The sequence below is a fragment of the Dysidea avara genome, chromosome 6, assembly GCF_963678975.1.
Source record: "Dysidea avara chromosome 6, odDysAvar1.4, whole genome shotgun sequence".
Taxonomy (NCBI): domain Eukaryota; kingdom Metazoa; phylum Porifera; class Demospongiae; order Dictyoceratida; family Dysideidae; genus Dysidea; species Dysidea avara.
Genome location: NC_089277.1, coordinates 2,001,812 through 2,027,297, shown reverse-complemented (window position 1 = coordinate 2,027,297; position 25,486 = coordinate 2,001,812). Strand labels below are relative to the sequence as shown.

The window sequence follows — 25,486 nt, the reverse complement described above, 5'->3', positions numbered from 1 at the left end:
ACTTGTTTGTAGCTGAACTCTCTACATGGTAGTTTCTTTGTAGCTGAACTCTCTACAATGTAACTTCTTCTAGCTGATCTTTCTACAGGGTGACTTGTTTGTAGCTGAACTCTCTACAGGGTGATTTGTTTGTAGCTGAACTCTCTACAATGTAACTTCTTCTAGCTGAACTCTCTACAGGGTGATTTGTTTGTAGCTGAACTCTCTACATGGTAGTTTCTTTGTAGCTGAACTCTCTACAATGTAACTTCTTCTAGCTGATCTCTCTACAGGGTGACTTGTTTGTAGCTGAACTCTCTACAGGGTGATTTGTTTGTAGCTGAACTCTCTACAATGTAACTTCTTCTAGCTGAACTCTCTACAGGGTGACTTGTTTGTAGCTGAACTCTCTACAGGGTGATTTGTTTGTAGCTGAACTCTCTACAATGTAACTTCTTCTAGCTGAACTCTCTACAGGGTGATTTGTTTGTAGCTGAACTCTCTACATGGTAGTTTCTTTGTAGCTGAACTCTCTACAATGTAACTTCTTCTAGCTGATCTCTCTACAGGGTGACTTGTTTGTAGCTGAACTCTCTACAGGGTGATTTCTTTGTAGCTGAACTCTCTACAATGTAACTTCTTCTAGCTGATCTCTCTACAGGGTGACTTGTTTGTAGCTGAACTCTCTACAGGGTGATTTGTTTGTAGCTGAACTCTCTACAATGTAACTTCTTCTAGCTGAACTCTCTACAGGGTGATTTGTTTGTAGCTGAACTCTCTACAAGGTAACTTCTTCTAGCTGATCTTTCTACAGGGTGATTTGTTTGTAGCTGAATTCTCTACAGGGCGATTTGTTTGCAGCTGAACTCTCTACATGGTAGTTTCTTTGTAGCTGAACTCTCTACAATGTAACTTCTTCTAGCTGAACTCTCTACAGGGTGACTTGTTTCTAGCTGATCTCTGTACAGGGTGACTTGTTTCTAGCTGAACTCTCTACAGGTGATTTGTTTGCATCTGAACTCTCTTACATGGTGGTTTCTTTGTAACTGAACTCTCTACAAAGTGACTTCTTCTAGCTGATCTATCTACAGGATGACTTGTTTCTAACTGAACCGTCTACAGTGTTATCTGTTCATAGCGGAACTTTCTACTGGGTGATTTGTTTGCAGCTAAACTCTTTGCATGATTGTTTCTTTGTAACTGAACTCTCTACAAGGTAACTTCTTCTAGCTGATCTCTCTGCAGGGCAATTTGTTTGTAGCTGAATTCTCTACAGGGTGATTTATTTGAGCTGAACTCTCTACATGATGGCTTCTTTGTAGTTGAACTCTCTATTAGGTACCTTCTTCTAGCTGATCTGACTACAGGGTGACTTGTTTGTAGCTGAATTCCCTACAGAATAACCTGCAATGTAATATAACTTTGTAAATTATACATGCAGCTGAATGCTTTATTAGTGTGACTGTTCTATTAGAGTATCTCGATCTCGCATTTGCTGCACGTAGTTTCCTTTCGAATCATAACTCAGTGATTTGTAATCCGATTCTTCTGTACTACTGCAAGAACTTTCTATGATGATTATTCCAGCTACATACTGATTTTCAGCTCGTTGCTCTAAGCGGTTTGCCTGGTAGACACGAAAACTAATAGTTTTTTTATTCATAAAAATCGATCGCGTAATTTTGACACAGGTTGGGTTTTGTGTCATATCTCCATGGTCTTTATCCCGATTCTTTTCAAACCACAAAAAGGCACTCCTACGATGGTTGCTCCATCTACATATCAATTTTCAACTGATTCCTCCAAGGGGTTTACTCTGTAGGCGTGACAGACCTTCGACCTTATTTTACGCAAATAATCGGTAATAACTCCGTGAATGTTCATCAGATTCCTACCAAAGTTGGTACAGAGATCCGCCTTAATGAGCCCTTTAAGTGTGCCAAATTTCAGCCCAATCCGAGCATGCATTCGCGTTTTATGGCGAATTTTGCGAAGTGTGCGAAATGAAGAAGATGAAGAAGAAGAAGAAAAAAACGAAGAAATTAAAACGAAATTTTGTTCGCTCGTATCTCGGAAATGGCTGGAGCGATTTTCTTCAAATTTGGTATGTAGACTCCCCGAACTGGGCGGCATGTCTCCAGCAAATTTGGTTCCAATCGGATAAGGGATCACAGAGCTACATAGGTGTGAAAATTGCGTTTTCTTTCTTCCTGTTAATATACTCACGGTGTGGCGCGCCGGCTTCTTGGGCCGCACGACACACTATCGTGTGTTTTGATGTACAGGGTAGTGTGATTTGTATAGTCACATTAGTGTATGTTATTTGTTCTCACCTACAGGATGGTAACACTCCTCTACATGATGCAGCATACTTTGGTTGTACTGATGCAGTAAAAATACTACATAAATATGGAGGAAACATGTATTGTGAGAACAAGGTCAGTTGACATGTGTAGTATTGTTGTTATAGAGGTAACATATGTGTATCGTAGCTATGCTATAACCAAGAGTTCATAGTATGTGTCTGTACAGGACATACTGTTAGATACTATCCCCTGTATAAATAATATTACTATGAACTCTTTCCATACTAATAAACTTTTAGTTAAGGTACATGCAATAAAATTAATAGTAATGAATCAATAATCAGGTGGAAAAATCCCTACTTTATCATTGAACAAATTGTAAGTGTAGGGATTTTCCCACATTACCATTGTGTAATACCATCATATCTCTTGTTTCCATGCCTTTTATTTTATGGATCTTATTTGGTGTTTATTTTTAAACTACATTTTTCATTAGAGTATGTTGTATTAGTGTGACTAGTATCTTGATCATGTGACTGATCTCACTAGTTGAGATATCCCACATGATATATCAATAAGAAATGTAGTCACTGCATCTTCCAATTATGTCAGCAGAGGAGTAACAAGGAATTGAGCATAATACCAGCATAATAGACACAAGGTTTGTGTATTGACTGCACGGTTTGCATGATAATAATCTAATAAAACAGACAAACTCATAAAATTAGGTTACATGGGATGAGCATAATAATGATTGAGATACTCTAATAGAACAGTCAATACATCTTAAATATCCTGTAATAATTATCATGTATGTAGTAGTTAGAGATCAAAATAATACAAAAATGTGCATTTGGTGTCAATTGGGGTGGGCCTGAGCTAGCCCCATATTAGTGAGAAGGTACAGTAGGTTTATTGTAGTGTTTATTCAAGGGTTGTTAGGGGGAACTTCCCCACAAAAATCTTAGACTCAACCTTTAAAATTGTGAGTGACTGCTACACTATACTTATGTTAAGGTTGTTTTAAAATGGCACACAAAACTTTAAAATGCTCTCAGATTCAATCTCAAGAGCGTTTAATATGTAAAAATTTTGCAGGTTAAAAATTGCATGTGCAACCTTAAAATGGTCTCAAATTCAGCAGCTAATTTTAAAAGTCTCCTAGGGTAGATATACAATGAGAACCCAGTTTCTTAATTAGCATGCTTAACTATCAAAAATATCCTCTCAGAGAGTGTAATTTTGTAAAATATTTTAAGCCAAAATGGCATGCACAGCCAGCAAATATACTGCCAGATTAAATCTCAGAAAGTCTGATTTCATAAAATTCTATAACCATGAAAAGACCCTAATATTCAATTTGAAATAGCCTATAAGTTTCTTGGAAGACATCCACCTATGCAGTAGATATTATACATGCTATGATAGTCAATACAATATCTTAGTGATCTCACACAAATTGTTTATTCAGCAGATTCAACAAACACAGTGCACTACTAATAGAATAATTGTGTACATGAGGTGCACATGGTTGTCCTAGATATTACATCATTATATCATCACTATGCACTGTGCTCTACCAAACATAGGATTTGGCTTCACCTAATCCACACAATAATCAAAATCAACACTCATGACACAGCCTTAAATGACTAACCAGTTTCACAACTATTTCAACTGTTTCAAATTATAGTGAACTTGGACAACTATATGTAGACTTTCAGGCACCTGGTCATCCCCAAAATTCTTGATTCCCCCTAAAGGAGAAATTCTAGAATGAATACTGTTTTATTGTATTCTTCCAAAAGTTTCTGGTGTGGGTGTACATGTACTGTGCAGCAGTTACAGTGTACACTTTTCTGACTCACAGGCTTTAAGCCTCCTCACAGGTACCCAGTGGGATAACATTCACAGAATAATCAAAATTGTATACTAACATGTTATATGAGGCTTAATGTGGTCAATCATTACAAGTACAATATTCCGCAATGTTTACTGAAACTCCATATTGGGAAGGTACTGTATGTACCTTTCACCACAGAGACTGTAAACAAACTTAACAGTTGACAATGGCATGTTTGGAACATGGAGTAGCTGAAAATGAAACTCTTTGTACACTGATTAGTGTATCTTTCAGCCAGACTAGCGATGTAGAGTGACTAATACTAGTTTACAAGGCTAGCATGACATTTGTGTAAAGTTTATCACTCTGCTAATACTCTGTACACTTAATAGATAAATGGCAAGACTCCATTCGTGCTGGCACATAAACATGGTTTCAAATTAAGGGTCTTGTTGAAAGAAACAACTTGGTTTTATTTGAAATCAATAAGTAATTTCATTCCTAAATTATGATTTATACTAACCATGAAATTCTATAAAGTTACCTACTCATTGACTTAGGTTTCAGCCTTGAATGCCTAGAACTTTTGTAATTACAGCCTTACAAATAACTACAACAAGAAGATCAATTTGTACAACAAACTATAAAATGGCAGTAAAGTTATGATTCCTATGATATACAGAGTTGTGAGTTGCACAATCTTGTTTACCATGAGTAGGGGAGTACATTGGTTGGTAGATCACCTTCTTCACCACAGATAATGATGAAATCAGTGCTGAAAGATCAATTGTGTACTATGTATCTCTTCAACATGAGGTAAACAAATGCCCATAACTTACATTACTGAAATTTTAAGAGACCAAGATGGCATCCTGGTTTCTATAGTTAGACCCATAAAAGTAACAAAACAAATATTTACTAATGCATAGGTAAGCAGTGCTTTATACTGTAAAACTAAGGGTTGTGCTATCATGTCAGGATTTTGCAACAATATTAAATCCTTTTAAATGATTCAATTCTAGGCCTGAGTCAAAGATGCTCAAAGTTTTGCCTATAATGCTTTCAGGATTTTCCCAAAATTTTCACTTCAGTGTTCCCATTATGCTTAAATTATGCGCCTACATAGGTTAACAAAAATGTTCCTGGAATACTTTAATCACTGAATGTTGTAATAGAGTATTTCACTACAAAGGGACTGTTCTATAATAAAGTATCGATCTAATTGCATAGGCGGTGGAGACGGAGGGGCCTGGGGGGCTATGCCCCCCCCCCACTTTTATGGAACAATGTTTGCAAGAAAAAATCGAGTTACTCTAATAGAACAGTCAGGATCTAGATATTCTAATAGAGCAGTCACAGCATTCAGAGAAGCAGTGTAGCAAGCTACTTAGCTATGTATGTGTAGTTATAAATAAGGAGGTATATTTGGTGGAGGGCAGCTATTGTCAGCAGGTAGTTACTTTTTTTTGGTCTTCAGCTTACAGCTGGCCTGGCCCCCTCACTCTTTGGCCTGCTCCACCGCCCCTGCATCTAAGGAACTACGTACAATGCGTTTTAGTACTCCATTGCAGTCAGCAATTTCCACTGACTGCTCTGTTAGAGAGTGCTGATCAATTTCATAGAATTAACTTGAATATCTGCCTAATATGCTAGTATTATGCTGACATAGCACTTCATGCCTTTTACGCTTACTTTTTCAAACTTTCACATCTCATAACTTTTTATACCATTATGATATGGCAATAAAATTTTCAGCTCTTAAGTAAGCATTTAATTGACTTTATTATGCAATTTACAGAATGCAATCTTTAATATTCTGTTCCACTACTGAGATAATACCTGTTGTGTATAGTTTGTACCCACATGCACTGTTTTCGCAGACCTGGTCACAAACTCGCATTTATCTAATGTGACTGCATTATTAGAGTATCTCAATGCTTTGCAGCACTGGCAATTAATTCTAAAAGCTATTCTTTGATTCTCAATGTGTGTTTTAGTTTTGAAAGCATATAGCTACAATATTAAAGGAATGAACAACACAAAGTTAATGTTGGAAAACTTTGTCTGGTACTGTATATAGCCATAAGGTGTAATAGTTATACTTGTGCAAAAATTTCGAGTGAATAATCAAACCACAATGTACAGTTTCACAATATAACAGTCTCATACTGGAGCAATTCTGTAACAATACAGCAAACATTGCTAACCTGTTGATAGTTAATTGAAGTGGTCATCTTCAAGTCTGATTTTCAGACACTCAAGACATGCAAAAAGTAGCAGAATTCCTTTCTTTACTGCTTCTCCTTGTAAGTAGTACATTGAAGAGTACTTATATCAATCATCAAAAAGTGTGTGATGATACTCATGATAGTTTGTGAGTGACCTGTTTATCTTGTTCCTTTTTACTTAAGAGCTACTACAGGATAAGTACAGTGGCTACTAAAATGTACAGCAGAAGTTTTAGATCACCTAGAAAGTGATACTAAGGGTATTTATAATTAGCTGGTATTAAATTTCACTCCTTGTAGTGTTGTACTGATATGAGAGTTTGTAATATTCCAATAGCTGGTGTATAATAATGTCCTAAAACCAATAAATGTAGCCAATTGTTATAGTAAAGCACATACCCCATTACAATTTTGAATTACAGTATCAAGGACTAATGTGTGGGATTGTAGTGTCATTAATATTAATACTACAACAACTGACGATGTTACTTCAATAACAACAATAGGAACACATCTATTATGTACACTATACACATACATTAACATGTATATTTCTATATATCAAATTATATATCTGTATCTGCTGCTATTATGACATGTAGTATCAATCTGATAAAATATACAACTGATATATAACATTTCTGATAGTTAATCTAATGACTGGTACAACTACCTGTATGCGTAGTACAATAGCTAGTTTGCAAAATCTGTAAAACTTTCAACTTATATTATATTGTATGCCTTATAGCAGCTTATGCTACAAAGGTAAACATTTTCCCTACCAAACTAAACATAAAGTGTACAATATTACTAATATAAAATAGTAATGCTGATGGTGTTTAACCTGTTATCATTACAGGCACACAATACTCCCCTACACCGGGCTGTTGATGGGAAGGAGGTCAATACAGTGAAGTGCATAGTGGAGGAGCTCAAAATGGACATCAGCACATTTGATGAGGTATGATATTCTGTTGTATCTAGAGAAGTTTGTGATAGTGAATGATTTGTGTAGGCAGTTATTTATAAGGTAAATATTGCATTAGGCCATACCTATTTGATCTTATGTTGTGTGGGCAAAAATATTTTAAATTTGGGTAGGTAGGTAGGTTTGAAAATGAAAATGATAAAAAAATTTTAAGCAAAAGAGCATACAAAATGTAAATGATTAATGTAGTATGGAATGCCGTTGTGGACAAAAATCCATTTTTAAGTATGTACTATATAAATAAATGCATGTATCATTTTGTGTATGCTTGCATGCCTTTCGCATATTTATACATATAGGCATTTCAACTTTCAACACTCAAATAGTCATTTCACCACTTCAACTATTGCTTCATAACTCTCAAACAATCATTTCACCACTTCAACCTTTGCTTCATATTCTCTCAAACAGTCATTTCACCACTTCAACTATTGCTTCATATTCACACTTCAACTCTCAAACAGTCATTTCACTACTTCAACTATTGCTTCATATTCACACTTCAACACTCAAACAGTCATTTCAGCACTTCAACTCTTGCTTCATATTCACACTTCAACTCTCAAACAGTCATTTCACCACTTCAACTATTGCTTCATATTCATACTTCAACTCTCAAACAGTCATTTCAGCACTTCAACTATTGCTTCATATTCACACTTCAACACTCAAACAGTCATTTCACCACTTCAACTATTGCTTCATATTCACACTTCAACTCTCAAACAGTCATTTCAGCACTTCAACTCTTGCTTCATATTCACACTTCAACTCTCAAACAGTCATTTCAGCACTTCAACTATTGCTTCGTATTCACACTTCAACACTCAAACAGTCATTTCAGCACTTCAACTCTTGCTTCATATTCACACTTCAACACTCAAACAGTCATTTCACCACTTCAACTCTTGCTTCATATTCACACTTCAACACTCAAACAGTCATTTCACCACTTCAACTATTGCTTCATATTCACACTTCAACACTCAAACAGTCATTTCACCACTTCAACTCTTGCTTCATATTCACACTTCAACACTCAAACAGTCATTTCACCACTTCAACTCTTGCTTCATATTCACACTTCAACACTCAAACAGTCATTTCACCACTTCAACTATTGCTTCATATTCACACTTCAACTCTCAAACAGTCATTTCAGCACTTCAACTCTTGCTTCATATTCACACTTCAACTCTCAAACAGTCATTTCACCACTTCAACTATTGCTTCATATTCACACTTCAACACTCAAATAGTCATTTCACCACTTCAACTCTTGCTTCATATTCATACTTCAACACTCAAACAGTCATTTCGTTGCTTCAACTCTTGCTTCATTTTCACACTTCAACTCTCAATTGTTCTCATCAATTCTCCTCAGTGGCAATTCTGTAACCTCGTGTACCCTCGTGTACAAGGGACATATCACAAACGTTGTTGTATGGCTGCAGTATAAAGGTGGAGTCTGGAGATTCAGAGCAGGAATCTTGCAATTTGATTTGAAACAGGCTTAATTACAATCAACTTTCAAGTAATGCGCCGATCAATGTCATGCTGAGGGTGAAGGAATACAGGAGATGAGTGTCTGCCATGAAAAACAATTGGCTGTCAAATCCCCATTATGTCCTCACCTTTTGTAGGAGGGTAACTAGCTAGATGCATATATTCAATTCATGTGACATGAATAGCCATTTATGGTATGTGAGCATAGAGCCAGATGGCTGTCAATTGCCCCAGGAATGTAGACAAGAATCGACAATCACATATGGAGATGCCCCGGGAGGGGGTGGGGATGGGACATGACACTGATAGGTGCGTGACACCTTCCCATAGATTTTTACCAATACTAGACATTGCATGTGAGGATCAAAGTGCCAAAGTATGCCTGCCGTACTTTCCATACAGTACCAATTAGCTGCATTACTGTACTCTATGAGTCATTCGTACAGAAGAGTTATGTGGATAGCCAGGTATTAGTATAGTCTCTAACAGCAGTGTCTCAGTTGTTTTTGTTTTTTTTCTAAATCAATGTACATGATATTGTATAGTCACTATAGCTATGGCTAATGAGATAATGCGTTCTAGCCAGGGATGCACATAGGTCTATAGTATGGTCGATTAGTATGCAGAGTCTTCCTGTACACTGGTGTCCTTGTGAAGGAAGCCTGATGTAATGAAGCTTTATGTATGAGTGTGAGATCAGGAGCTATGCCGACAGTAGTGTCCTTTAAAAAATTTTGATGCTGTTCCATCTGGACTAGCTGATTTGTTTGGATCTAATTCTTGCAATAGTTGAAGTACAGGTAAACACACCTTCTGTTGTAATATTCATTGGTGAGATATTGGGAAACACAGTACCTTCAAGAGTGGCAATTGCAGCTGTGGAGTGAGTATAAAGACAGACTTAAACCGATCATTTTAAATAGTAGCTTTTAATGAGATCTGGTTCTTTGCATTGCACTTTCCTTGCTATTGGATTGCCCCACAACAAGGCACTTGTCAGTGAAATGTATGGGCCTGCCTGTCATTTAGGGGTGGTTTGGAAGCTCATTAAATAGCACTTGGTCATGGAATCCCACCAGGTTTTGCATATAGAGAGTCTTGCAACCTGAGTGCTGCAGCTACAGTGCAGCCAGTACATAAAGTGTCACTATAGTAGAAGCTTGTATTATCTCTTGAATGTCTTACACTTGTTAGCTGGTGGTTCAACAAGTACAGCTCATCTATAAGGCCTGGTTTAACCTCATAGTACTGATGGGCTAGGCGGCATTTGGAAGAACACCCATCTCTGGTTCAGAGAGAAGCAGCTGCCATGCTATGCAAAACCATTAATTTATTGTGCAGACAAGTTCATAATTGGAAGGATATTAAATATCCTTTTAGGTTTGAACAGTTGTCAAGGGCAGATTTAGAGTAGTGCTTGAGCACCCCTTCGGAATTTTAAAATATTTCCTAGCTAGGAAGCTAGTAGAAACAACAGGTGCAGTTACATGTTAAGTGTAATTAAGAATAGAAAAGAGCACAGGGAAGTGATAATATTTTCTGTATGTGTGAATGTAATGAGTGATGAGAGTAATCCAAGTATTGAAGAGAGGTGTTCAAGCTTTTTTTGTATAGACTGAAATACTCAAATAGAGCAGTCAAGCACTAACAGCATTTGTTTTTGGAAAATCAGTCTTAATGTCACATTTGAAATACATGGAAATCTACACTTATGTGTCACCACTAAAGCACATACTTATGCGCCTAGTAAAATATTTCACAGAATTTCAGGTAATTCACAGTGCTAACTACTGATCTACTGAATAAAAGTTTGTAATGCCTTATTTTATCATAAATATTCCAGTTGTACAATGTGACATTAAGGCTGATTTTCCAAAATCCGGTCACATTTATTGATTTGTGTAAACTATAGCTAATTACAGAAAGGGAAAATATTGCACAAACTGAAACTAAATTTCTTTCTCTTCTTGACATGTGTGCTGCTATCTAACCATTGTGCCAAATGTCTATATACCAGAAACTTAATAGTACTATATATAACTCAATTTTAGCTAGCTACAAACTTGATGTTTGGGTGTTTGGGTCTTTTTGTGACTGAAGCATTTTACTAAGGTTACATACGCCTGCTACCAGAAATTCTGGACTTCAGCACCACATATAATATATCCAGGGGTGGTTTTGGGGGTGGGGGGGTGGGTTCTGAGGTTTCCGGAAACCCCTTGGGGCTTGGCTTACTTCAGAACATCTTTCCAGCCATTAGGCAACTACAGTACTGATTCTTCATTAACTAGCTACAACCAAACCATCCCATAGGGCATAACACACGAATCATGCTCAACAATATTATATCGGCTAACTGACACTGATCACAGCCCAAGTTTTAAACTTGTAATTTACGCCCATCATTTAATCATTAATTTATAGTTTTGTGCATTTATAATATTGGTAGTAAACCTTCCAAGACTACATGTAGAATTCGAACAAACAGAAGAGGTGATGGTAGTAGTGATAACAAAGGACGATTCTGGTCGAATGCCAAGATGAAGAAGCAAAGAGCCTTAGATCGATACTCTCTAATAGATACCATAATTATTGGTCAGTTAGCACTAACTATAGCTAGTAGCCTGGCTGTGATTCATTTTGTAGGTCCACTTAGTAGCTACAAGGGCAGAAACTGACTTCCATCAGTAATTTATTGGAAGGAGGCTTTAGCACAGATGAAAAGAAGCTCTAAGCACTAAATTAAGTCCCATTTATTTTACCTAAGTTTCCTACAAGATTAGCTATTTAGAATATCAGCAGAAGAAATTGACATTTCAACTCTGAGCATGGTTGAATGGATTGCATACTTAGCTAGATAGGGTGTAAGTATTGAACCCTTTCTAAGATTCTGGTAAAATTGATAAGCTATAGTCAAGACACCATTGTATTTCTGCATTGCAGAAGTTCCAAAGTGATGATATTAGTGAGGATCAGCAGACCAAAACTAATGTGCATGTATAGTAGTTTTAAGCCATCGAATTTTATTAAATTTCAAGCATTATAAAATTAGAACCTTGCCCCCAGACCCCTGCATTTGAGTCTTACTACCACTGGAACCCCCCCCCAATAGAAATCCTAAATCTTCTCCTGATATCCTTCTGCTTGTACTATTGCATCTGATATACTCTAATAGAGCAGTCATGTACACTTAATGACTAAATAATATTTTCAGATCAGACATTGTAACACCATGCTTGAGAGTCATGACATTATATAGCTAGTCTGCAGTGTTTAAAGATATGGAACTCCAGTATTTTATCAGTTGAGTGTACAGAATGAATCCATGCTGCGCATACTTGTAGTTAGAAATCAAAAAGCAATGTTTCGGTCTCCACTAACTAACCAGGGGCACTTATATGTAATCACTATACTACTTTAATTATAGCAACTTGTGAGTTTTGAGCCACTAATTTAAAAAAATATTTGAAGGCTCTCAGTGGCTAGGGCTGTGCCACAGTTCCCTGTCTCCAGTAACTCAATACTGCTGTTGGAAAAACCCTTCAGGCTACACCTCACCTAACTCTCATTGTGTGTCCTCGGTAAAGAACATAATGGGCATAATGTCAACTATGTACACCACCACAGATACATAAATACATTGACATCATACAAAGAGTGTTTTACTTGTTTGTAGAAATCATTTTCACTTGTCACATTGTGTTGTGTAAGGTGAATAGAGTCTGTAATATAATAGGGCTTTTTTTCAAAATTGCCTCAATATTCTAGAGAATGTGTTGAGCACCAGCCTAGTAATCTATGTCAATGCTTGCATCATGCTACAATAAGATGGCTATGGCTTTTCAAGCACTTGCTTTGCATTGGTCTTGAAACCGTTCCTGTCTGCATGCTGTATTATTACCATGTGGCATACGTATTAAGCGCCACAGAGCCACCACCACTTTGGAATAGAATGTCTTGATGCAATGTTCAGTAGTAAACTAGTTTGTATGGAGGATCATAAGCTCTGAAGTAACCATATGGACAATTCAGTCTTGTTTCCTGCTTTGCATTTCAAGTACCTCCATTGTAACCAGGTACATAGATTTTGTTTGCTGAGATATACTGTATGTTTCTGCATGCATCTTTTTGGATCTTGGGTTGCCTTGTAGACTGTCTATTTATGTGACACTCTATTGTATCTATTCACGTGGCACTCTATCGTGTCATCTAAGATTGCATGGTGGTAAAATTGCATTCTAGTCATAACAGGGTCGACCAACCCCAGGAGGTTGTAATCAATTACTACACTATCCATGACATGCAGTATAGCTGAATTTGTACTTGTAAAAACTCAAAAATACTTACAAATTAGACTCCCCAATGTAATAGGTCATCAATGTAATTATGTCACATACAGTATAAATTTTATAGTTGGAAGTACACCAAATATGTAAACTGTTAGCTACGATATGCTGTCCTACCATGAGATTGGCAAGTTTAAGGGCAAACAGGTCGAAAATTAGACTTACTGTACGCTGAGCAAATTAAACAACTTAAGAGAAGCCAAAGATCCTTACCCCTATACTCTTAACATGCAGTGTGGGGGAATAGGGTAACTTTGGAAGTGAAATTGCACAGTGAAGTTTGGATAATATAGCAGACTTGGATGCCATTCTGGGGGTCAGGAGTCATCCTCCCCAGGAATATTATATTGACTATAGAAGGTGTTTTATGACATTTTAGACTGTTCTTATTGTGCTTTTATTTATTTGTTACACCCTGTAGCTACAGCTTATTAAAGGAGATATTTAATATATCTATTAGTGGATGACTGCCCTATTAGAGTATTTAGATTGTTTTGCTACAAGAAGTTACCAATAATAATAATAATAATGGGGGCGTGCCACCCCTTATAAAAATGGTCCAAATGCATCAACAATTTAAACCTTCAGTAAAAAAAATGGTGCTTTCAAAATTTGATGCTAAGTTACACTACTAGACTGGGTAAAAGTCTATATCACTGACTCTACAGCCAGACCCTACAATATAAAATAATTATTATGTGACTGGATTTGCAATTGCAAAAAGGTATCTTTTTCACATACAAAATTTGATTCATTTTTTTAACTTTGAAGCTTCATTACTTTTTGATCATTGCTTATAATTGTGCTTGAAATTTTCTGTGAGTGCAGTTAAAGTATCTGGCTGCATTTTGAAACTAAGAGCAAGTTACATAATTAGTATAAGGAGTCAAGTGTTTGTTTGCTGGTATGTAAAATGTGTACCTTTTGCAAATTTTTATTTGCTGGCATGTGAAATGTGTACCTTTTCACAAATCCAGTCACATATGAAGGTTTACAGGTTGGTAGAGCTTGCTGCACTGATGAGTGTTCTCATGTACACAATTCTATTAGTGGCTGTGTACTGCATGATTATGTCGAATCTGTTGAATAGCTAAATGCATTTACATGTGGAGGGACTTGGAGTCAAGCACAATTAATCTAGTTATTGACAAATTAGGTGATGACCACAGATATACAAACATGCATGCGCAGCAGCAATATAAGCACACGTATCACCCGCATATACCCCACATGTACATGTTCATATGTAAGATGGGTGAACATATGACATACACCATGTATCAACAAACTACATTTCTTGTATATAGTAACTACACATGAAGTGTCTACTGAACAGGATACGTGTACGAAATGTGGCATGTACACATCCATGCAGTACAATTGCTTATAGCAATATTCATGCATTCACCTTTAACAAATAAGGTGGGAAATTCAGTGTGTATATAATCAGTGATGCTAACCCTTTCATATTTTAAATGATAGGCAAAATATTTAACACTATGCACACATGCATAAGCAAATTCAGTTATTTACACAATATTTAACAAATTCTCTAATTGAAATGTACTGTCCAATGCCCATATCATCATCACTGTTATCAGAAAGGAGAGTAAATAATGAATTTAAGATGGTCAATTCCTGTGGCTCCAGCGGACAGACTACATCGGGTACTTCAACGGGTGAATTATCTTCTATAGCAGGTGGACCATTCCAATCAATCCCAAAATCTGAAGCTTCTTCCTAAAATTGGTAACATATGTATAGTAAAAATGGAATCAGTATATTTAAACATGCACATTTACCTCAGACATCTCTTCAAAGTCATAAACTCCAGATGCAGCTGTTTCATCATTTGTAGTGAGCATACCTTCCAACCATAGTTGCATTGGTGAGTGGTTTCCCTCAGTTCGTAGTCTGTGACGATTGTATGCCTGACAAAATATTTCCAAATGAGTATTGAGTCGGGACAGGAAGCAATAATGTAGCACAAATAAATCAATTTCATCATTATGAGACAATAGTCCATTATCTTCAAGACTATAAAACAGATAATAAAAGACAGATGTACAACCAGAGAACAAGTCTCTCCAAAAACGCTCAATTCGTTGGTTGTGTACACTTCTGCCAGTTATAAAACTTCCTCTTCCTGGACCACGGAGATGATGTCGTAGCATATACTCTGAAACTAGAGTATTCTCCCCACCGTGGTCTGATCTAACTCTAGAAGGTAGACCGTATGTCTCTACTGCTTTTAAAAATACCCTCAAGACTGTAACAGCTCTGTTATTATCACTGGCTTTCAAATAAACAGGAACACGAGAATAACCATCCACTCCACCATGAATCACAATCCTCCATCTGATGAGTTTGTGGTTACCATCAATGTGCCACAAACTGTTTGGTCCTTTTACCTTATACCTGCGTCGATGCAAAATGCTTCTCATTCTTTGTTCCACACCACAAGGATCCACCCGTAGCATACTTTCCCGTATCTTCCACCTTTGAATATGATAATTTTGAGTCTGCAAATAGCCAGCTAGGGTTTTTTTCCCTGCACATGGAAATATGTTAACAAACTGAGCAACGAGTTCATCTAGATCTTCATCACTCAGCTCAGAGAACTCTATCATTTCCTGTAAGTTGTAGCTTAAAATCCTCCTTCTAACAGTTCTCGCAGAACACCCATAAAGTGATGCAATTTCTACTTGCGTAAATCGCAGTTCCAAAAGATTTAGCAGTTCATGTTCTGTGATTTGGATTTTAGGCCTTCCTCTACTCCTGTGATGGCTTCTATGCATTTCGTCCTCCATTTCTTTAAGCTCATCTACAAGATTCCTAACGTTGTATATCACCTGATTAATTCCAGGAAAATCAAGAGTAAGAAATGGCTGTAAGACAATTAATCTCTGTAGAATGTTTTCTAAAGCAAATATAGCCCCGTCCAAGTCAGTATTGTGCATATAGTCCGATACGTCAGTAATGCGTTCATTGACAGGAATCACATCTGATGCGGACACATATACACGAAGAAGAGCTCGTTCGATATCTTGCAACAATTCGCCAACGGAATCTGTCATTGTGTATACAGTATTGCGTATTAAAAATGACAGTTCAAACAAACCGGGGAGAAAAAATGACGTTCCGACCGGCTACACGTGATCATAATACTATACGGGCGCCGGCCAGCATATAAATTATTGGCAACAAGTTCAGTATAATTTTCTGTGTCATTGGAATGGAGTTTCTTTCTAGCGACCAACGAAGATCTTTGGGGCATGCGATCGAGTTTTTACAGCAATTGAGATGCCCTCCTCAAGCTACACTGGAAGGTTAGCTAACCCAATTGCATATGCCAATTGGCTGTCTAGGTCCGCACGGTACGGCATATAATTGAATTTATATTGCAGAAAACCAGGCCGCACGTGGAGAAGGAAACATTGACAGCCAAGAAAACCATCAAAATCATCCTCGCGGCAATAATTCGTCAGAGGGAGGTGGGCCACAGCCGGTACAAGAGACCAACCCGGCAACTGTGAGCCGAACACGCCGTCTCATCACAGCAGCCACTAGGAGCGGCAGTGACCGTATTGATGATCAGCCATGCAGTAGTGGCAGCCAGCTACAGCGAGGTTCTAACCAACAACAGCAATCAGTCGAGCAGCAGAATTCAGGTGAGTCAGTTAGTACAGTATATACGTAGCTCTAGTGGCTATACTGCATGTAGACTGAGGTCATCATAGCTAGCCTCCGCAAACATAGAAGGCCACAGTGCTCTGATTGTCATACTTAAAGCTGCATGTAGGAATATAGCTGCTCAGATACTTTAGATGTATGTATGGGACATTATTGTTTGGTACATACGTAATCACTATCATGTTGTCCTGTATAGCTATATATAGCTATGGGTGCTCAGAAGTGTTGACAAGATCACTGCTGATGCAGAGATTATATCAAAGAGCATGTTGATAAGTCAAAAGAGTTAGTTTTTAAGCACATGCAATGAGAATTTGGTTAGCAAAAGTCTCTAATTGTTTACCACATCATTGTGCTTAAAAACCAACTCTTTGACTGATCAACATGCTCTTTGATAATTTCTGCATCAGCAGTGACCTTGTCAACACTTCAATACATGTAATAATTTCAAAGCACAACACTAGTGTCTTGAACCTAACACTGCACTTAAACCTTATAGCTACAACTATTATACAACCTCTAAAATCATTATGTGATTAAATTCATAATAATTATTATGCATACAGGAAGGATGCAAAGATTTGGAAGCGCCTACAGCAATGCCATCAATATACTTAGAGAGGCCAGAAACACTTCCGTAGCTGCAGAACACCGACATAATTTTGGAAAAAGACGTAGCACTGTTTCTCCAGCTATTCGGGCCAAAAAATTAAAGAAGACCTCCACTTGGACTCACAGTTTTTTCTGCCTCTCAGAAACTGATGATGAGAAAGTTTCTACCAACACTATGGCCAAAAATACATTAATCCTTGCTGGCCTAGGAGAGAAGCGGGTGACCATTTCCAATATTGACTGCAGTGTAAAGGAGTTTCAGGAAGTTCTTTTTGCTGAATTTCCAAAGCTTCGACAAGGTGGAGGAGTGGAATTCCTAAAGAGCACGCAGAGCACAAGGAAACTGGAAACAATCCCTTTTACTATCAGTAGTTCACCAAGACTTCTCCGATCTTATATCAGTGTAGCAAGGGTCTACATACGTCCTATGCAAGTGAGCCTAGATCTAACACCAGCACAGGAGATTGTTGATCAGGTATGTAAGACAGTGACCATTATAATAGAGTATTACAAAGCTACATCTGCATACTTTGTTTGTAATTAGGTAGCAAGTGTCAAAGAGGAATGTCTGAATTGTGGAGAGAAGATAGTAATTTCACAGCTCCGTGAACATTTGCAAGTTTGTGGTAGTAGGTATGGATTTTAGTAGTTGCCAACATAAAATATGTGATGCATAAGCACCCTTTTCAAGTGAGACCACCCATCCTTTGAATTATTATTACTGTGAAGCTACAGTATTTGGCTGCTGTATACAAAGAAACTTAATCAGTGCAAGAAGTCAGCATTTTTGCTTGTTATTAGTGTGTAGTGTAAATGTGTGAAAAGGGAACTAAAGAGTACCTTATTGCAGATAAGTTCAGTCACGCATGTTATCATGGGATGGGCTCGGTTGTTGCAGGCCTGGTCACACATTATAGTATGCAACTGTACATTTATTTCTTTTGGACAGGTTTGCTGAATCATCTGACGAAGATGATCATGATCTCACCTGTACCACAATGTTTGTAGATACAGAATTGGAGGTGTGTATACAGAATATTGTGCATTGTATATATTCCAGTGAGCTTAATTTCTGCTTACCTTATATGAATTAGTCATTAGTGCAGTAACAATAAATCAAATTTTAAAAAAGTAGTGCTGTAGCAACATAAAAGGGATGAAAGGAACGTGATGATAGCTGTATTGTAAAAATCCATAAACTGGCATTTGCTCGATGCCATAACAGTATAGGTGCCATCTTCTCTTGTTTCACTACTATTTTATCACTGGAAAGCCTATTTTAATGCACCAGTATATTAACTTTTGTCATATATTATCCCAGCACTACGACATTAGAGGGAGCTTGGTGATATTTTATTGCATACCTATCAAGGGAAAGTCCTTTCTAGCCATTTTTAATTATAAGTGCAGCTACAGGTATTTACCCACACCCTCTTATAGTTTCTTAAGCATAGTTTAGTTTCATCTACATAATTATGCTGCATTAAGAAAGGAGTCTCTATGGAAAATTAACACTTTGGTATGCTGATATGGTACAGGGTGCAAATGGCATACACTCAAAATGACAATGCCACCCATGAGTTTGTAATTGTAGCGTGGAATGGGAGCCATGCACTGCTTCATTTAACCTGTAGTCTTGAGACTATGCACGTGGTTAGGCAGGCAACTAAAATTATTCGAGTTTAGGTGATTTTGTAAATAAACATAATTGTAAGGTCTCTGTTTTCATACATGCGTGTGTTTTTCTGCTGTATTCGATATTGAGCAAAATAAGTCTGTAACTATACGACTATTTGTCTGTGAATGTCAAATATTGAACAACATTTGTTGAAATTGTACAGCATTCGACAGGAAAAGGGGCATATGTATCAACACAGGCCTCAGCATAATACATGTACAATTATTATAGATAGTGTGAATCGCATTGATAGCACTGGTGTAGGTAATAAAGGCTTACTGAAAGCTAACTACATTCCCGTCAAGCCCACAGACACGACTGTGGTGTTTGAAGTCTAATCTGGCATCTCTGCTTAGTATACTTTTAATTATTTTGCTTTTTGAGTAGTGCTTGGCGGTATTGAAATTTGAATACACGGTATTAGTAACAGGAAAATATCGCGATATATCGATATCAGTTAGCTTGTTATTGTAATTATTGCATCATTTCTTGGGCCTAGTATGAAGCGGTATGCATCCCAAAAAACCAAAAATATATAGCTAGTCCAGTACAAGTAGGCATGTGTTGTAATGTGACAACCTTGAGTTTTGCTTAGGGCCTGTCTGCTAAACCATCAACGAATTGGGTAATTAAACACCACAATCGTATACTGGTATTTTGATGTATCGGTTATCAAAGGCTGTCACGGTATGATAAGCAGTTATGATAATTTATCGCGATAAACGGTATTACCGGTATATCGCAGAGCACTATTTTTGTAACTCTTTGGTACTTTTTTTGCGTATCCATCGGTTTCTATAAACTTACCGTTATAACTTACCTTATAATTTAACATTGCAGTCTGGAAATCAACCCTACCCACAAGAATCCTTGCAATTTAAGGCAGTGTATGCCATTGCTAAAAGAAGCAGTAGAGTAGATGAATGACCACTCTATTAGAGTGCCTTGATATAGGTAAACACTGTCATGGTTTTGCTAGCCCATATACTGGCATAACTAGTGTGAGCCTATATAGTTGCAAGTGGGACATGCTAGTATTGAGAATGGTATATATATATATGCATGTGTTGCAATATCTCTTGAGTTTGCTTCGTCTAAGCTATGTACTCAATTATCCATGTTTTGAGCATTATATGGTGTGCCAGACTAAAAGCACAAGCCAAAATAAACTTCTAGGCAACTATCCATATGCCTCTTGTCTTGTGCTCCATCTAGTCAGTGGCACTCCAAAGTGCAAGAGTATTCCCAATGGTTGGCATGCATCTCTAGAAAATCCATGCATGAAAAGTAGCCTGAGCAAACCGGTAGTGTGTAGTTTAGCTATGCATTTGTTGTGAAAAGTAAACTTTAGTGGTGTGCTTGGACATTGACAGCACTCTTATATCCAGGACTTTGCTGCTTCCAAATAATATATGCCAACTTACTGGTTATTTAATTTGTGGTCATGTGTTGTGTATGAGTTTAGCAAGTCACAAATCTAAGCCCATGCGGAACTATAGCACTTGTATAAAAAATAAAAAATAAAACTGGCAAAATTTAATCAACATTCTCATATAGCTATGTCAGTACAATTTCAAAAGGCAAATGTTGTATTGTCCACAGATGACTCACTCTGCAAACATCACTGATAGAGATAGCAACAGTGAGGAGGAGGATTCTGTTGTCCTGCCACCTTGCAATGTGCTTACTAGGCAACTTCAGCAGAGTGAACCTACAGTGTATGAAATTTAAACCTAATATATATATTCAATTTTATCCACTTATTGCTCAATCAGACCATCTATTGATCTCACCCATGAAGATGTTCCATCTGCAGCAGATATTGGAGATGAGACTTCTATAAAGTAATCAGAATGTCTGTTAATGATAATTATATATGCTGCAATCATTTAGTGGTGCAGAACCCACTCTATTGGCATCAAGTCTCATTGCACCACCAACGGCCGGAGATGAGACTTCTACAAAGTAATCATAATGTCTATGAATAACAATTAAAATGCAATTATTTCAGTAGTACAGAAGCCATTGTAAACACTCTACTGGGTGAACTGAATGATGAGTTCACAATCAACGTAAGAAGAAGTAATTTACTGCAAGATACCTTAAAAGAAGCCCGTAAGAAAAAGTTTGACGTGAATAAACGGATGAAGGTATTTGTTATTTATAAAGTATGTAGTGATTACTTATAACTGTAGGTGACTTTTGTTGGTGAAAGTGGAGTCGATTTAGGTGGACCGAAGCGGGAATTTTTCAGGCTATTTATCAAAGAACTGAGCCAATCTGGTTTCATGCTTGGAGGAAAAAACAAGTTCTTTAGCTCCAATGTACAAGCCATTCAGGTAAGCAGTAAGTCAATCTTCGAAAAATTAAACACTTGTTTGATACACAGAAGAAAGACTTCATGCGTATTGGATGGTATGCTGGCATCTCTGTTGTCCAAGGAGGACCAGGATTTCCATTGCTGTCTGATAGCGTATACCAATATTTGTGTACTGGGGAGACCACCAATATTGAAATAGATGACGAGGATCTTCCTTTAATGATAAAGGCACTAATCCAGCAGGTAATTTACATCGATACACAGAGAAAGTTAGAATAATAATAAACAAATCACTGCAGAGGAGGTGCTAATTATTGTTACTGTTTTATTTACTACCATAATTGTCCTATCACACATTCTATGTTCTCTGTCCATGCTACCAATGTTCCAGTGAGCCCATCCTCATTAACAATTGTGCTGTTTTTTTTTTTTGATTTTTTTTTTGTTTTGTTTCCCCCCCTCCCCCCTATGGAAGTTATCACCAGTCGCTGGCATGCCTTCAGCATTGATTATACGTACAGATATACTAGTGGACATTTAATCCTTATTCTTCAGTTCATAACCTTGGCTGAATTAGGGGATTATATGCCCACCGGTAAGTATATCTGCACCTCCCTTGTTTCGCCACTTTTTAGCTGCCTTTGTTTCAATTCTTTTTTCTTTGATTCCTAATCCACCGTAAAATTCTCAATTTCTTTCTACTTGTTTGTTCACCTTGCTGTAACATGATTATGACTGTTGAACTCGTGCATACACAGCATAATATTATACACAAATACTGACTGTATTTATTCCATCTATGTTTTGGTGTTGGAACTAATAATAGTGCAGAAATTTTACCTAAGCTCAAACAAAAACAGACCACGAGCTCCAATAGTGAACAACATTGGTAGATTTGAGGTTCGTTTTGTCTCATTATGGGGACCTTTTTAAAATGGTTGTTTCAATACTGACCAAAGACAGGATTAGTATAGGTAGTATTGGAGCGCTATTTTTGCTGTGTTACTGCATTAGAGAAAGGCATCAGGCATGCCATAAAATTAATAAATCTAGCATACGAACACATCCCAGCAATTGATTACGTACTGAACACTTAAGTGGCTAATACCTTCAGCTATATGCATTATTTACAAAGAACTGTATGAGAAGCGTCTCAGTCCGTGATTAATCCAGTCACTACAAAAGATATAAGCGTGATTGCTAACCAGCTATAGAGGGAAGCAGTATTGCGCTATTGCAATTACACCATAATTGGTGAAAAGGTACATCTTGGGGTGAAGTGGTACAAAGAAATCAAGCCCGTAGCCTTATCAATTGTCGAGTTATGCTTGGCTGAGGCATCAGTTAGCTTGTTAGCATAAATTTTGTAACATAGAGATTTTTGAAAACTCCACAGAACCTTCCTTGTTGGGAAGTTTTGGGGTCAGTCTGAAGACATTTTGGGCTTGTTGGTTATGCCTAATCAATGCTGCCACATTTTCATGAAGGAAAAATGAGGTTGGTTTTAGGGTAATAGTTTTGGCTAGAAAAATCCTAAACTTTATGATCCCTAAAATAAGAACTATGACTTAAAGCCCCCTTGCAAATGCTGTAAAATATTTGACTCCAATCACTCGATACAACCAAAGGTCAACTAATGTAATTTTCCTGAATCATAGTTTAGAAGCATATCATGTCGATTCTATTGTAAATGTAAAATTGCATTTATTTTGTTAGATCAGAGCAGCTACATCCAACAATGAAGTGCAAGCCGTATTTGATGGTGAGCAATACCTCAACCAGAGTGCTCTAATGGAAACCGGCTACATGAAGCCATTTGAGGCCCTAACAACTGATGATAAAGACGAAATAATTTCAATATTAATAGACTACCATTGTCTCATTAAGCCGAAGGCTGCAATGGACCAGTTTGCGGAGGGACTGCAGTGCACTGGTGTGCTACATTACATGAAACATCATGATGGCTGTGTATTAAGAGATCTGTTTAGGTTTCGACCATCAGTTCTGACTGCAGGTATAAACAGATCGATCAATGATTCCTGCACATATATATACGCACATCTGTATTTATAGAATCGCTAAAGGAATTGTTCTCTGTGACATATTCAGGAGATGACCAGAGGAGTGTAGAGGAACAGGCTTATGTTTTCTTTGGAGATTTTCTGGATGACTGTGAAGGTACAGTACTTAAAGTTGCCAGTATACATTGAATATACAACTGTCTCACTGTAGCTGGTGACATAGAGTGCACATTAGAACATGTGCTAGTATTTTGCACTGGGGCTGACTCAGTCCCAGTGGGAGGATTTGGTAAGAAAATTGAACTGATCTTCTTGGGTGATGATAAGATTCTTCCAACATCCTCCACGTGTTTTCTGACTTTGAGAATGCCTACATGCCACCGTACCAACAAAGACTTTAATGATAACATGATTCTAGGATTTAGATGCAGTAATTTCTTTGGCTATGTTTAGTTGACTATGCTGTGATTTAAACAATTAAGCTAAGTACATACCATTTGGTCAAGTTGATCTAAATTAAAAACAATGAATGATTGTAGATTATGTTATCACTTAATTATAAATACATGCACAAGCCTTAATTTTTAAGATTTATCAGTACAATTGGATTATAAGTATGATAACACCTTATTGTAAGTAGCACTGTGCTGAAGACATCCAGCATTGAGTGCTAGAGTCACCCTCCGGGATGTTTTGTCAACCTACGTATACTGGAACCATTCATAACTAAGAGTGTAGCAGCAACATTGCATGGGACTCTAACATAAGTATTATACTGCATACAGTTTCTTTCCGTCCAGAGTAGAGTGTAGAATGCCGTCAGCCTAGTTTGTTTGGAGGTGTTGATTACCACACACAAAGTGCTACATCAGTCTGAGGTGTTGGTACTGATAACACCTTAAATGATATGCTGCCGTGATCTATTAATTTGGTGGTGCTGATCACAACAGGTGTTCCTGCAGTAGCCAATCCTTAAAGTGCAGTCACAACACCTTGACACACAGTGCTATAGGTGGTGTTACAACACATCATCAAAGAGTTATAGAAAAGACACAATCATAGCTCCCTGGCATGCGTATGGTGCTACAGAACTGTTGCAACACATCATTTTGGGATGCTATAGAATAGGTCGTAACATAATGTACGTAGCACTGGTACAGGTGTACCAGCCCCGTACATGTTGCCTAGCTATGGTGTATCTATGGGTCTGAATATTAGCTCAGGTGATTTTTTTCTCCTTTCTGCAACTTTTCAAACACACCTATATCATTAACATCTTCAAAACAGGTTGTAGGACCAGGTGTCCTACAGGCCTTCAGCACTTGTGCTGTAAAGCACTGATACGCGTAGTGACAAAAGTAAGTTCAACAACACAACCATATAGCTAAGCTAAGCCAAAGACAGCTGTGTGTTCACCACATAGATGCAAACCCTGCAGTGCTGAGTAAATAGCTTTTCTACACTTTTATTGTACATTATAGCTACTAAACAGCGAGGACAAAGGCTTGTAACATCACAGAATTACATAGTGGGAGTGAACCATGCATGTTTGTGGCTACTTAGCATACCACAATCTACACATTCTGCTCTTCATGCTGAAGTTTCTATATGACATTAGAACTTAATGACAATGAATTTAAACATAATGTATGGTGCTGAAACGCAGAGGTGTATCAAGGATTTTTTCAAGGCGTTTTCCAGATTTGATAGTGAGCTATAGGTGCAGCAGCTGCTGACAGATTTTGAACATTAGTCAAAATTGACTATAGTTCTGTAAATAAACTATAAATTATTTTGAAATGTTAAACTTAGTTCTATGATTTGTGGCTGGTCCGGTATTGTAGTGATGTAGCTACATCTCCAATTGAAATAAAAACATCAAGACTTAATTAGATACTAAATCATTCTTTAAATTTCAAGGTAGTAATAGATTTATATTATTCTTAGCACCCACTTTAAAATTGTA

The 25,486-nt window shown here is 37.3% G+C and overlaps 3 protein-coding genes across 3 annotated transcripts; 2 read left to right on the top strand and 1 right to left on the bottom strand.

The window, feature by feature from the left end:
• Positions 1 to 14,685: 14,685 nt before the first annotated feature.
• Positions 14,686 to 16,761, bottom strand: LOC136258051 (uncharacterized). Its single transcript, XM_066051354.1, has 2 exons — positions 14,999 to 16,761; positions 14,686 to 14,936 (listed from the first exon to the last, which is right to left on the bottom strand). The coding sequence occupies exons 1-2, from the start codon at positions 16,271 to 16,273 to the stop codon at positions 14,718 to 14,720; spliced, it is 1,494 nt and encodes a 497-aa protein (XP_065907426.1). The 5' UTR covers positions 16,274 to 16,761; the 3' UTR covers positions 14,686 to 14,717.
• On the top strand, positions 16,369 to 17,908 carry LOC136258420 (uncharacterized). Its single transcript, XM_066051735.1, has 4 exons — positions 16,369 to 16,525; positions 16,604 to 16,867; positions 17,456 to 17,800; positions 17,874 to 17,908. Exons 1-4 carry the CDS (start codon positions 16,432 to 16,434, stop codon positions 17,906 to 17,908), a joined length of 738 nt encoding a protein of 245 aa, XP_065907807.1. The 5' UTR covers positions 16,369 to 16,431.
• A 6-nt stretch (positions 17,909 to 17,914) lies between these two features.
• On the top strand, positions 17,915 to 24,120 carry LOC136257874 (G2/M phase-specific E3 ubiquitin-protein ligase-like). The gene is made up of 12 exons (XM_066051190.1): positions 17,915 to 17,976; positions 18,046 to 18,134; positions 18,451 to 18,523; positions 20,782 to 20,897; positions 20,955 to 21,023; positions 21,073 to 21,144; positions 21,191 to 21,329; positions 21,375 to 21,518; positions 21,569 to 21,742; positions 23,216 to 23,513; positions 23,573 to 23,677; positions 23,732 to 24,120. Exons 1-12 carry the CDS (start codon positions 17,929 to 17,931, stop codon positions 23,971 to 23,973), a joined length of 1,569 nt encoding a protein of 522 aa, XP_065907262.1. The 5' UTR covers positions 17,915 to 17,928; the 3' UTR covers positions 23,974 to 24,120.
• The last annotated feature ends 1,366 nt before the right edge of the window (positions 24,121 to 25,486 follow it).

What these genes read in the sequence shown, in the direction of transcription:
- LOC136258051 (XM_066051354.1), bottom strand. Translation starts at nt 16,273, where the DNA reads ATGACAGATTCCGTTGGCGAATTGTTGCAAGATATCGAACGAGCTCTT. An exon ending in ACTTTGAAGAGATGTCTGAG is followed by an intron (nt 14,937 to 14,998) that starts GTAAATGTGCAT and finishes TACCAATTTTAG; the next exon opens with GAAGAAGCTTCAGATTTTGG.
- LOC136258420 (XM_066051735.1), top strand. Translation starts at nt 16,432, where the DNA reads ATGGAGTTTCTTTCTAGCGACCAACGAAGATCTTTGGGGCATGCGATC. An exon ending in AGTCGAGCAGCAGAATTCAG is followed by an intron (nt 16,868 to 17,455) that starts GTGAGTCAGTTA and finishes TTATGCATACAG; the next exon opens with GAAGGATGCAAAGATTTGGA. An exon ending in ATTTCCAAAGCTTCGACAAG is followed by an intron (nt 17,801 to 17,873) that starts GTGGAGGAGTGG and finishes TACTATCAGTAG; the next exon opens with TTCACCAAGACTTCTCCGAT.
- LOC136257874 (XM_066051190.1), top strand. Translation starts at nt 17,929, where the DNA reads ATGCAAGTGAGCCTAGATCTAACACCAGCACAGGAGATTGTTGATCAG. An exon ending in CACAGGAGATTGTTGATCAG is followed by an intron (nt 17,977 to 18,045) that starts GTATGTAAGACA and finishes GTTTGTAATTAG; the next exon opens with GTAGCAAGTGTCAAAGAGGA. An exon ending in GGAGATGAGACTTCTATAAA is followed by an intron (nt 21,024 to 21,072) that starts GTAATCAGAATG and finishes GCAATCATTTAG; the next exon opens with TGGTGCAGAACCCACTCTAT.